The sequence below is a fragment of the Lactuca virosa genome, chromosome 1 (genome assembly GCF_052849685.1).
Source record: "Lactuca virosa cultivar CGN04683 chromosome 1, Lactuca_virosa_CGN04683_v6, whole genome shotgun sequence".
NCBI classification, from domain to species: domain Eukaryota; kingdom Viridiplantae; phylum Streptophyta; class Magnoliopsida; order Asterales; family Asteraceae; genus Lactuca; species Lactuca virosa.
In genome coordinates, this window is record NC_136426.1 from 32213072 (window position 1) to 32227939 (window position 14868).

The 14868-nt window shown below is 27.7% G+C and overlaps 1 protein-coding gene across 1 annotated transcript; it reads right to left on the reverse strand.

Moving 5' to 3' along the window:
• Positions 1 to 10410: 10410 nt before the first annotated feature.
• Positions 10411 to 12927, reverse strand: LOC145164336 (mitogen-activated protein kinase homolog NTF3-like). The gene is made up of 3 exons (XM_079083066.1): positions 12446 to 12927; positions 11626 to 12052; positions 10411 to 11325 (listed from the first exon to the last, which is right to left on the reverse strand). The coding sequence occupies exons 2-3, from the start codon at positions 12046 to 12048 to the stop codon at positions 10633 to 10635; spliced, it is 1116 nt and encodes a 371-aa protein (XP_078939192.1). The 5' UTR covers positions 12049 to 12052; positions 12446 to 12927; the 3' UTR covers positions 10411 to 10632.
• Positions 12928 to 14868: the final 1941 nt, after the last annotated feature.

The following is a 14868-nucleotide window of genomic DNA, read 5'->3' on the forward strand; positions in this document are numbered from 1 at the left end:
ATATTTATGTTTTCGCATGAACCTACTTGTGTGTGTGTATATGTGTCTCTCTCTCTCTCTCTATGTATATATATATATATATATATATATATATATATATATATATATATCATACTATCATACATACTTATAAAGCTAGCATTTTTCCTTGAATCTCATGCATTTGAAACCCCTATAAAAATTTGCCAACACCTCATGTATTTGAAACCCCCACACCCTTTCACCTTCAAAGTAATGAATCTCATTCATTTGAAACTTCCAATACTATTCAACTTAAAGGATTTAATTTGACTTTTGAAATTGCCTTCACACAAATGTAGTTAGCCTATAAATACTTTATTCTATAGAAACAAATATCCTAAACGAAAACAAAATGCTTCTTTTGTCTAATTAGTGATCCTTTGATCTTTGTTTTGGTTTAAATGAAAGTCTTATGTTGTCAATATAATATTGTAGTTCAATAATCTATAATAAGCAAGGTATGCATTTTGTGTTTTTAATCAAAACAATTGGTTTTTTTTGTTGGTTTGTTCACATATTGTGTTTTTAATCGTGAATAAAAGTAGCTCTTAGGTTTGAGAACTTTCTAACATCTATTTTAAAATTTTACACATGCAATATTTTATTGAGCATACAGGTACGAGCAATTATTTTTTGAAAGGCAAGGCTCTACACCATCCATTTCTTATAAGTTTATATTATTGGGGGTAAAATTGAATTGGTGAATGGAGCAATCAAGGGTGAGGATTTAACTTCAAATTTTATGATTCTAACTCTGCTTGAAATGTGATATGCATAATTTGTTGAACTTATTTATAGACACTCTGAGATTTAATGAATATTTAAGTTGAAGATTACCTCACATTTTGAGCAATATGCAAGTTTTTGTGTTGAAGTTCATATTGATATGTAGAAATCCACTTTAATGAGCTGATGAGTTTATCGCTTTATGAGGAAATTTGTAGTTTTTAATGAGATGATGCATTGATGTTTTTAAAGATGATGCCAAAATCTTTACCCTTTACCGTTGTTAATTGTTGTAGGTTTGTTGTATAAGTTGTATCTCTTGGTTTTTAATTCTATTGTTGTTATCCATTCACATGTTTCATATTCTTGAAAATGATCAATGCAGTGATTTTCTTAAATCAACATTAACAGAGTAAGGAGTCAAACACATTAATTGCAATAAAATAATATTTGGACTTTTATGAAGAAACACATAGCTCGAACAAGCTACCTCCACAACTTAAACCTACAAAAAATTCTTAATAATTAATAATAGAAATGATAATAAATGTTGGAACTATAAAACAAACACCTAATAAGAAATATCAATGCCAATATTATTAAAATGTGTATTTTTTTTATTCACTAATCTTGGTTTTTATTTTATAATAAATGTCATATTAATGCAAAATATTCATTTGAAAGTTACAGAAACTCTTGATCTTTCAAGTAATTAACCAAACATACTCGGTTTTTTTAACTTAATTAAATCATTCACTTTAACCTCCTTAATTTGATTTATTTATTACATTAAAATCAATTATTAGTCTAAGTTCAAACCAACTCTTCATTTTTCAACCTAATATATACATATAACTTATTGGTTAAAATAAAAATGGTTTTAAATCACAACCATAAATCAAAATATCATAAGACTATTTTTCTAATAGTTAAAAATTATGTATATTTTTAGATATAAAACCTAAACTGAAATGTATATTTAATTAAACGTCAATGTGAGACTAACCCACTTAGTAGATGTTTTTCTTTTAGATTGAAGGTCTTGCGTTTTAATCCGGACGTTGATGAATTTTATTAACTTGGTCATAGTAACTTCTAACAACTAAACACCCGTTATAAAAATCAAGATTTTAAATAATATGATTGCACACTGCGCAACGCGCGGGAATTTGTCCACTATACTTATAAAGGAAACATTTTTCCTTTCACCACATTCATTTGAAACTCTCATGACTTTTCAATTTCTTTCTAATAATGATTATAAGTTGGTTAATAAGGTTAAATAAATATCAAACCTAAAGTGTAATCATATATAAACTAAATTTCAATATTAAAAGAATATATTTACTTCTACTTACAATGTTATATTTTTAACTTTTAACATATTATAATTAACCTATTAGTTTTAATATGATGTTGTATGTAAACATTTATCATTTTAAAGCTACAACTTTTGAACAATTTGTATAAAATACTTAAATTGTTAATTTAAATATAACATTATAAGTCAACTTAAATAACCCAAAGAATATTTTGTAAATAGTTAAAAATGATAAATTGTAGTGTCTTTCTAATAATGATTATAAGTTTGTCAATAAGGTTAAATAAATATCAAACATAAAGTGTAATCATAAATAAACTAAATTTTAATATTAAAATAATATATTTACTTCTACTTATAAAGTTATGTCTTTAACTTTTAACATATTATACTTAATTTATTAGATTTAATATGTTGTTGTATGTAAGCTATTATCAGTTTAAAGCTACAACTTTTGAACAGTTTGGACAAAATACTTAAATTGTTAATTTAAATATAACATTACAGTGTCAACTTAAATATAAATTTCAGTTTCACTTAAAAACCCAAAGAATATTTTGTGAATAGTTAAAAGTGATAAATTGTAGTGCTGAATGCAAAAACTAAATTGTAATCTCATTTTAACTAAAATATTTCATAAAGATATTTTTTATAATCTATATCATATCATATCATATCATATCATATCATACTATACTTATAAAGTAGGCATTTTTCCTATCACCTCATGCATTTGAAACCCCTACATAAATTTCCAAGCACCTTATGCATTTGAAACCCCCACACATTTTCACCTTCAAAGTAATTAATCACATATCATGAAAGGTTTTATAACTTATATAATATGTTTAATTAGCAATTAATGGATAGTCTACTATAAAAATGTCATTCTTTTTAGTAGACACACAAATACAAATCACATACAAAATCCACAAAGAAAACAAGTTTAAATATTTTGTGTTGGTTTGAGGGCTTTGGACCATTTTTCGAGCCATGTTATTATGTTAAAGTTTTTAATTTGTAAGTTTGTTATATACTAATTCTTTTTTTATATTTTTCTTGGTTTAATTATTCTTTTAAAACAATCATTGTATGTTGTGATTGAAACTTTAATGTAAATTAGATTAGATTCATATTATCGATCATATGTTACGGAAAGTGATACAGATAATATTTAATTAAATATTGTATATATGTTTGTATGTTTGTGTTGCTTCAAAGTAATAATTAATAAAAAAATCATGGATATGCAATATTATACATAATATCCATGTAAGACTCTTTAAAATGTAAATTGTCTATCTTATCACTTTATATTTTAGTATATGTTTAACATTTTAATTATAATAAAAAATGTCTTTTAAAAGTTTTCTTTCGTTTATTAATAATAATAAGTGGTTTTAAAACTAATGAATCATAATTATAAATAATAAAATCAAATTATAAAAATCATGGATATGTCATATTATCCATGCAAATCTCTTTTGAAATGCAAATGGTCTATCTTATCAGTTTATTATTTAGTGTATGTTTCACATTTTAATAGTAGTATTAATAGTTTTTTAAAAGTCTTCTTTAACTTATTATTAATAATAAGTGGTTTAAAACTAAAGAACAATAACTTTAAATGATAATAACATCAATTTATCAATTACATAACGTTAACAACAAATAAATTGTATTTTAAATGAACATCATTATTGAAATTAGAAAATAATCGCATAAGTAAAAATTTAAATTAAACAATCATAAAAAGTATTAAAAATAATATTAAATAGATAATTATATTTAATTTTATTAATGAGGAATGTGGATTGATGTCAATAAATAATATTGTTCAAAATATTATGTCAAAGTTAATTTCAATAATATAACCATTTTAAACATATATTTTTCAATATTTTAACAATATATTTTTAACCTACGCTGCGCAACGCGTGGGAATTCGTCTAGTACTATATTATAAAGGAAACATTTTTCCTTTTACCACATCAATTTGAAACTCAAATGCATTTTTCCTTTCACCACATTCATTTGAAACTCCCATGACTTTTAAATTTCTTTCTAATAATGATTATAAGTTTGTTAATAAGATTAAATAAATATCAAACCTAAAGTGTAATAAAATATAAACTAATTTCAATATTAAAAGAATATCTTTGATTCTACTTATAAAGTTATGTTTTTTTTAACTTTTAACATATTATACTTAATTTATTAGTTTTAATATATTGTTGGATGTAAACCATTATTATTTTAAAGCTATAATTTTTGAACAATTTGTACAAAATATAAAGGAGGCATTTTTACTTGCACCACATGCATTTCAAACCTCTATGACTTTTCAATTTCTTTCTAATAATTATTGAAATTTGGTTAATAATATTAAAGTAATGCAAAAACTAAATTCTAATCATAAAGCAACTAAACTACAAGATTAAAATATCATATTTTACTTCTATTTATAAAATCATGAATTTAACTTCTTAACCTATTATCGTTAATTTATTAGTCTAGATATGTTGGCGTATGTGAACAATTGTCAATTTAAAGTCACAACCTTTTGTATAATTTATGATTTTATGCAAAATAGTTAAATTGTTAATTTCAATCTAATGTTTTAAACGGTTAACTTGAATCAAAATTTTAGTTAAATTTGAAAAAAAATTGAGAGATTATTTTATAAATGGTTAAAAACTATAAATTATAGTGTTAAACCTAAATTGTAATCCTAAATTAACAAAAAAAAAACCATGAAACTATTTTTTAGAATTTTCAAATAAATGGCTTAAAAATAACTTACAAAAAGAATAATTAAAAGTAATATTATATAAAAAATTATAATGTTATCTTTAAAAACAAAAAAAAATGTTTGTTGTTTTAAATAATTATAATCAAAGAACTAACAATATTCATCAAATAAATTTTAAAATAGTTAAATTTCTTAAACCAAATTAAAATAATTAAGAATTTACAAATATGTTATTTTATATAACTTACAATAACATAGTTAACAATAACATTATATATCAAAATTTTATTGTTACCTATAAAAATAATAACAATGATTGATGTTTTAAATAATTACAATGATATAAATTAAAATCTTAAGCAAATAAACTTTTTAAAATTAATTAATCATAACAACAAATATAAATATCATTAAACCATATATTATATTTAATTTTATTCATGAGTAACCTGCATGTAGAGGTCATTGAGACAATTGAGATTATAGAATTTTAAAAGATGTTTATCTTATCATATATTTCAAAACAAACAATGTTTATACCAACTTATTATAAGATTTATTATATAAGAGATAACAATAACGTCATTGAAATATTTAAAAAACAAATATTCGTAAAGATTTTGAATATATTGTTGTATTCTGCGCAACGCGCAGGTATTCGCCCAGTGTATATATATATATATATATATATATATATATATATATATATATATATATATATATATATATATATATATATATATATATATATATATATATATATATATATATATATATATATATAGGAGGGTTCAATTGAGAAAAAAAAGGTTGAGAATGGTGGAATCATTCTCAGCCACTCATTTATTTTTTGTCGCAAAAGCCTCGGTCGTAGCAGCGGAAATAGGAAAGGAATAGACATGTGTTTTCCAACAAAACATGTTCCCTTAAACTATGCTAATCATTACTTTAATATATATAAAAACATAATTTATTTCGTTTTTTTTTAATTTTTAAGAAACTATTTTTATCGAAAAATGATTTTAAATATACCAAAATTCATGATTTTTTATTCTCTACAAATAGACATCCATATTGATATAGTTTTAAGATAAAATAATTTTTTTTTTTTATATTTTCAGCTATCATTATTCATAAGTGAATAAAAATGCATCATGTTTTTACTACAGTACATTCGTTATTCACTTATGAATAATAAAGTATGATTAATTTTTTTTTTTATAATTTAAGTATCATTCATATATGAATATAGCATATAATAAACATAGTATATTCATATTTAAATATTAGACGATGCATTCACTTGAGAATATTACATAGTATATTCACTTGTGAATATTAGATGGTATATTCACTTATGAATATTATATGATATTTTCATATGTGAATATTACATAGTATTACATGGTATATCACATGTGAATTTTACATAATATATTTACTTGTGAATATAAGATGATATATTCACTTATGAATATTACACAGTATATTCACATATGAATATTACAAGGTGTTTTCACAAATATATATAATTTTTATACGTTATTCACATATGAATAACATACAGACTTGCATATTTGTTTTCTGTTTTAATAATCATATATACTAATTCAGGTCAGAAAACATATTCATATGTGAATATAACGTGGTAATTTAGTTTATGCATTTCATCAAACAGTTGGAGTGCATACAAGTTAACTTTTTTAAAAATGTTAAAAACATGATACTTCCAATTCAAGTTATCAATTCCAAATCATCATATACTTCCGATTTCGACTTTGAAGCGTGCAATTCCGATTTTCATTTCATTCCAAAAAAAATTCTGATTTCAATTTTGAAACCTTGAAATCCCGATTCCAGATTTCTTTGTAATACTGATAATCAAGACGCGAACTGTTCAGATTAGAATATATGTTCCAATTTCAAAAGCTTCCGACTTCAAATGCGACATCCTATGCCTGATCGACTTCACATTTTGATTTTGATTTCCGAAAATCTGATTAGGAACCTGTGAGTACCGATTCCGAGTCCTTCAATGTCGACTGTGACTGCGAGTCCAGAACTCCAATTCCAATTTCATGAACAACAAAGAAATTCTGATTCCAACTGAGTTCGTTTGCGAATCTGGTATATTCAAATTCGGAGTATTCAACAAAGAAATCGATGTTACGTATTTGAGATTGAAGGTTATTATCATATTTACAAGTTTGCCACTGTGTCTTTTTATGCTTAGATTAAATGAGTGGCTGAGAATGATTCCCCCATTCTCAACCTTTTTTATTTTCTCAATTGAACTTACCTCTTCACGTTCTGGACGCATTCATCGTGTTTCGGAATGGTTCTTCGCGTTCCAGAGGCTTTCGGAATGACATTTTAGGATCTGGAACACGACATTTCGATGTAAATCAACAATAACTAAACATCTAAACCACTTTTCAGTTGGTCCTACTACAATGGCATCTTTAATTTAATCTCTGGAACGTTTTCAGTTCATTCTGGAGGTAGTCTACTACACCCGGAACAGTAAGTAACAGTAGAAAACGAAGAACATACCCATAAAATAACGGGGTCGTAGTGCTCATCTTTCATGTCGTAGATGGGTGTCGATGCGTGTCGGAGATGGAAGTTGCGTGTCAGAATCGGGTCGGAACGTCGGGATGTCGGAATGGGAATGCGCCTTTTCGGAATGAAGTTGTTGCCTCAAATTATATTCCAGATTTTAAAATTCAAAATCCCGATCCGGAACATATACGGTTCCCCTGGAATAGGCATTTCGGATCCAATGAAATGGGCTGGGTCACCCGAAAAATAATCCATAATTCGTTCCGGAACGTCCCATTCCGAAATATGTGTTTATTTTGCAAAAATAAAAAAGTTATATTTAAAAAAAAATACAAAAAAATGGTTAGATTACTCAATTTCCCATATATAAATTACATAAAAGGTAATTACTTATGATATAAATCGGCCAAATTTGATAGAATTTGAAAGATAATATAATTTATATAATTTGAAGTCACGTTTTTTTTATAGAGTCTTCTTGAAAAGAAATTATTAGCTAGACTCCATATATATATATATATATATATATATATATATATATATATATATATATATATATATATAACATTATTATACACAAGTGAATTTATCTAAATGTTCAAAATTTAAAGATTTTGGGTTGATCTTATGTGAAGAAATACTATTTAATGAATTACTAAAAAAGTAAAAATACATATAATAACGTGGGGATTTCGAAAAAAGGAAATGCATTATATACTAATTAGTCAAGGTATTTAACCAAATAATGTCTTAATTATTCCTTTCCTTTTCACAATCGTCATTGCATACGCACACACAAAAGCACCACTTTTAACCGTCTTTAACCATGATACGCCAAAATTTAGTGTCCAACCTAAGCAACTTGTAACTTCTAATTAATTAATTATCTTCCATATAATAACAGTCGCCAAGAGCCATCCACAAACATCAATAAAAGCGTGTGACTCAGTGACTGTCGAAGGCCAAATCCAATTTCAAAAATATACTTTAAAATCGATGTTTAGAGCTAGAACACATATTATTTATTATTTATTTATTATGAAAACGTAAGCTGTGGTAATAATATTTTAAATGGTGGAAGGTATCAAATTCAAATCATACATACTTTAATTTTGAAATTACATGCTATTAAATAAAAGAGTAAATTACACGAATGGTCCCTATGGTTTAGAGGAATTTCCTGTTTATTGGTATTGTCTACGATTCAGATCTCGTCTGCCACATCAGACCCATCTATAAACGAGACCCTATTGACGATATCGATCCCACTTATGATATTGATCATGTCCATAATACAAAAACAATCTATGACATCACTAAGGAAGACGAGACGGTAAGCACTAAGAATAATCGTTTTTTGCCTGATGGTGGGACCGAACCTCAGGAAACATGGCTTGAATTCATAGGAATAAATCAATTTGGGTTTGTCATGTCTGATCCATTTATGTATGATCCAGTTATTTATAATGATCATTTCTTATTTCATCCAAAGAAAGATGCAAACGTAAGTGATCTAATAATAGTATAATACCCTTACTTGATTTGAATGGTTGGAAAAAGAAAACCATTTGAAAGGGTCAAGATCAACAAAAATATCGAATACTTTTCAAGACATTTAATTGACGAGGAGGGACCTTGATGAAGAAGCTAAACAAGTCTCGAGCGAGTCTTATTCGAACAAGGGGAGGATGATGCAAGACAACTCGAAGATTATGTTTATTAGGTTATTTATTTATTTATTTATTGATAAGTTTTGTCTTTTATTATGAATTATACCTAAACTGGATAAAAATCTCTAAAATCTATAATATCTCTTAGATAAATTATCCATATCCTAATTAGGAGTCATTAGGGTTTTAGTTTTAGCATAAATAAGTTAGTCGTCTTTGATTGTTTTTAGGTTTGTTTGACGTGCTAGTCGAAAAACTAACTTTTAATTTATAAACTAGTTTATTACTAAGTTATTTTAAATAAATTATCAAACTAGCTTATAAGGTATTATAAAAAAGAATTATGGTCTTATCAAACATAATTTGCAATAAAAGAAGCGTATTATATGATATTGTGATCATCCTATTGTTTTATTTAAAACATAAATTAAAATATTTAACTATATAACTGTTGAAACATTACTTAATAAAAAATACGACAAAATATAACATCAACTATGATTTTGTGACAATTTAATGAGTAACTTCATGAGCAAATCTCAGGAAAAAAAAAAGCTCTATTGTTTTTTATCTAATAAACCATTAAATGATTTGTTTCATTTTTTTTAGGGTGAAAAGTCCTTATTTTTAATATTTCAATGTGATATACCTTATATTTTTCGGAAATTATTGTTAGTATTTATAACATGCTAATCAATTTTACTACGTAAATAATAGCTTAAATGATATTAAAAAAAATTAATTTTGTCAATGTTTTAGAACAAATTAACATCATAATGAATTTTCACATAGAAAACTATTGTACCTAATATTAAAAAGAGAACTTATAAAAAATAAAACATATTACCATTTCATAGGGTTTCTACTTTCTAGAACTTAGAACCTTGTATAACATTTGGAAGCTTCTTACGTGGTCAAATTTGAGGTTTGGTGAAAATAAAAAATTCATGTATTATTTTTGTCATGTTAAGTGATAATATTTCACAAATTTCTTAACCTGATTTGCTAGTCATTTAGCTTTTTCATAGTAAACTAAAAATTATAAGTACAAATTTCACTTTTGATCACGTTTAATAAGTTACTAAAATACATTATCAAGTGGCCAATACTTTATATTTATTTAGTAATTCCAAAGTGTTATATATCATGTATGTTTCTTTTCTCAACCAAATAAATTGTCTTAATTTAATTAAATGAAAATTTTACCTTTATATTCCAATAAACAAATTTCACAACATTCATCAAACTTTTTTTTAGGTTTAGTGTGTTGATATATCAAGCCCTTTTTTTTGGCTTAACATATTAAGTCAGTCTGCTCAAAATTATTTAAAAAAAAAAGCCATACATAACTTTTCAGATTAAGTGTTTAACCCATTAATCTCATTAAATGAAAAAGTAATTGCAATCTCCCACAACCACTCTACAACAACTAAAAGTTCAAGAACAAACCGTACTGTAGTATACACTCCATGCTTATTCCAAAAAATACCGAAAATCACAGTTCAAAAACAAACCTTTCAAAGTCAACATCGGAATCGGAATCAGAACCGGAATCGGAATGGGAATGGGAATCAGGTTGGCTACGGATTACCAACGGAAACAGAAACAACTTCAGGATGATAATGAAGCATCTCCTTCCAAATCATCTCCCTAATCACCTCATCCCCCAACTCCTCATCAATATTCACATCCACCGCACCTTCAACCGGAGGATCCATACCCGGACTATAAAGCGACGACATATAAGGATGATTAAGCGCTTCATCAACACTAATCCTCTTCAACGGATCAAAAACCAACATCTTTTCCAACAAATCAATCGCCATTGGTTCAGCCTCAGGGTAAAGCTGAGAAAACGACACCCTAGGTGAAAATGGAAGCGACTGTATAAACTTTCTTGCTTTTTGATTATCAATGAATGCAATTTCTTCTTCCGTTTGGCTTCCAAGAATGTTAATAATCAATTTCAATTGGTTTAAACATTCGGATCCAGGAAACAACGGGTTTCTTCCTAAAAGTTCAGCAAAAATACACCCGACTGACCAAATGTCGATTGAGGTTCCGTAGTTTTCGCAACAGAGGAGAAGCTCTGGGGCCCGGTACCACCGCGTGACTACATATTCCGTCATGAATCGGTCTTTATTGTTGTTTGTGCGGGCCAGCCCAAAATCGCATATTTTTAGGTCGCAATTCGCGTTGATTAAAAGGTTTCCGGGTTTTAGGTCGCGGTGGAGGATGTTGGCAGAGTGGAGATACTTTAAGCCTCGTAGTAACTAGGAAAGATTTGCAGACTTTTGTCAGACTCAGGAATAAATGATATTTGAAAAGTATTTGAGAAAATCAAGAAAGATTTTGGGAAATGGAAAAGGTTTTATTAAGTGTTCTTTCTCTATTAAATAAAACGTTAAATATATGAATTAGCAGCCTACTTTTATTGATTTTGTTTATTATCGAAATTTTGCTTCATTTTTTCGTATTTAATAATTGTACTTTGAAAATCTATCAGGTGTGAAAGAGGAGTAAATGACTATTTTACCCTTATGTGTAAAGAAATAATTTGTGTAGCTGCATACCTGAAAGAGGAAATACTGGCAGTGATCATTTGAAAGTGACTGAGATGACTTAATAATCTGATGCAAATCAGTATCCATAAGCTCATAAACAAGATAAACATCTTTGAAGCTTGTCTTGTGCATGGGCACCATTACATCTTTCAAGGCAATAACATTTTCATGTCTAAGATGTCGAAGAAGTTTGAGTTCACGTAAAGTTCTCAAAGCATCTGTATGGTTGTCAAAGGTGTTGTGGATCTTTTTTATTGCAACTTTTTCATTTGTTTCCTTGTTAAAAGAAGAACAAACAATACCATATGCACCTCGACCAATAGGCTTTATGGGAACATAATTTGTATCTAGTTCAAATAATGCTTGGCATATAGAAAAGTAATGCTTCCCTTCTGATTTAATCCCATTTGGTGGTTCAACTGGAGTTGCCATTTTTCTACACCATAGGGTAAATCATATGTAAAATTGGCACAAGAGGTGAAAGTCAGATATGCTATAATTGGAAAAACTGGAAAGTATTTTGCTAGTTTTTGCATTTAGCCCATTTAGGAATAACTTTCGAATCCGTTTCATGCCCTTTATTTAATGAGTAAATAGAAATTTTTTGGTGTATGGTCATGTAATGTGTTGATGAAGATCATGTAAAGTTTAACAAGATAGAAGATCATGAATTCACAGATTGTAAAAAGGAGCACTAAATCATATGATCAGGAAGAACAATAACAAAAGGAAAGAGAAGAAAATCATCACAGAAGCATGGAAACTTGCTAATTGAGGTTTAACAATTGAATTCAACAAAATAAATTTTGAAAAACCAAGAGCAGCATACTTTGTTTAGCGTACGGCCTTCAAATTCGATTGTTTTGAGCCTCTGGAATTTCGTCGAATACTTGCAAGGCATTAACATGGGTAGGCTTTAATCTCACTAATTCATTCCGAATCAGCTTTAAAGAAATTAAAAAACTTTCTCGCGATAAGATTCATCATTTCCATTTTAAAAATGAGAAATCCAATTGAAGATGTGTCATTCTCGAACCCTAATATGTCGTAAACTTATTCGTCGAACCTGATAGGTAATGTCATCTTGAATTCTACGCATCTAGAAGGAATTATAGACAGAGAATATGTTGATATTAGAGGAAATAAATGATATTTGATCTTCCAAAAAACATGGCCACAATAAAGTAGGATTCGTTATCTGGTCGCTATCAGAAAACCGCCATTTTGGTCGCATTCAGCGAATCGCCGAGCTTATCAAATAGCTGATTGCCGTTAAACTTTGTAACGGTGAAGTCACTCGTTTCTAACTATTTTAAGTAATTTGGTATAATGTTTTTAAAAAATAATTACCTGTTCATTTGATTTTAAACTTAGAGTAAAATACAGTTTAGGTCCCTATGGTTTGACCAAAATCTCACTTTTGGTCCTAGTATTGGTTTTTTTGTCATGACCAGTCCCTGTGGAGGGCTTTGGTAACACCCATGGTCCCCACATTGTTAAATCTAACAGCCTAAATGTTACTTTTTACGATGTGTCTAATTTGCTTTTGTGTTATTACATTTTTTTGTCATTTTTTTTTAAAATATAAGAGACCAAATCAATAAAATAACCACCACCAAAATTTTTATACATGGTGGACCATCGAATGCAAATCAAGTACATGTTTGTTTACCCAATCTTTTAAGGAGCAAATAAACGAGAAACAAATTTCATATTTTTCTTCAAGCAAATGTACAACTGTGTATTCAATATTTCCATCAATTCTTAAGGAGTAACAACTTTCATATCTTTCTTTAAGCAATTACTCAGTTAACACTTATAATAACAAACCATATAAACGATTAATAAAAGATAAACAAGATCGGTATCATACAAAAATAACCATTACAAGTGTAGTGTAAGAATATGGAATTAAACTGTACTCATGCATTTGATCTTCTTTCTTAATTAAGTCATTATCAGAACTCAGAAGGTAAATGTGTGGGTTCAGTGGACTGATCAGTCACCATAAGTGACTAAAATCTTGGCCGAAGTTCTTGGTTATAAAAATCATTGTATTCTCCTTTATCTCCAACTTTCTTTTTAACTTCAATCACTCTCAAAAGAGGCGTTAATTCGAAGATCACAACTGAATACCCATTATATAGAAGTCTTGGTCGCAGAGAAAGGGTGACAGTGAAGAGAGAATCGAGGCGGAAGAGCAAGTCGTCGGCGACGGATAGAGGCGGAGGCGGAGAAGCTAGTCGCCAACGAAGAGAGGATGGAGGCAGAGGGAGGGAGGGCGTCATCGATGAAGCTAGTTTGGAAAGGTGTTGTCGGCGTTGGAGATGATATAAGGGTGTCGCCTCCATCATATCAATGGAGAGTTGTTGCACAGGGACGACAATGGGCTAACATTTTTAGGGGGTTTTTTCAAAATTTTACAGAAATGGTCCATGAGGTTATCAATAATATCAATAAAGAAAGAAATTAAAAAAGAGCTATATTGGTATTTTTCACATGCATTTTAACGTAAAAATAAATGGGGTTAAGGCTTAGGGACCATAGGTGTTACCAAAACCCTTCATAGGAACCAACAATGACAAAAAGCCAATACTAGGACCAATAATGAGATTTTAGCCAAACCACAAGGAACAAAACTATATTTTACTCTTAAATTACCAATTTATGGTAGTGTAATATTTTTCTTAATTTATTACTTAGAAGATTTATATATTGCAAACTATACCATTTAAATAATTTTTTATTAGTTTTCAAACCACGAGATTAGATCGATACTACACTACGTCATTCTATTCTAATCACATTAAATATTTACTGGTTTATACATAACTCAAATTGCATTCAATAAATAAAAGTATCTTTTTTACGTATACGCTTTAGAAAATTTGTAATTTTACAAGGAATAGTCAGTGAAATTTTTTATAAGACTTATAAATAAATTGTAATAGAAAAATGACAAAAGAATATTTGATGTAAAGACTAATGGTCAACAATAAATATGAGACTTGTTTGGATTATTCATAGAACAACATTTACATAAAACGCATAAGTGTGACACATAGTACACAAAATTTGAACAACGTGCTTATAAAATGAGTAAATTTATAATAAATTAATAAAAATTTGAACAAATCCACTTCGACCAAAAACCTTTATGGATCAGCATATATTTTTCTAGGTTTAGAAGGACATGTCATCTCTTTTTTCTAGGTTTGGAAGGCCATATCTTTTGATTATGACCGAATTGTC

What these genes read in the sequence shown, in the direction of transcription:
- LOC145164336 (XM_079083066.1), bottom strand. Translation starts at nt 12,048, where the DNA reads ATGGCAACTCCAGTTGAACCACCAAATGGGATTAAATCAGAAGGGAAG. An exon ending in GCCAGTATTTCCTCTTTCAG is followed by an intron (nt 11,326 to 11,625) that starts GTATGCAGCTAC and finishes AATCTTTCCTAG; the next exon opens with TTACTACGAGGCTTAAAGTA.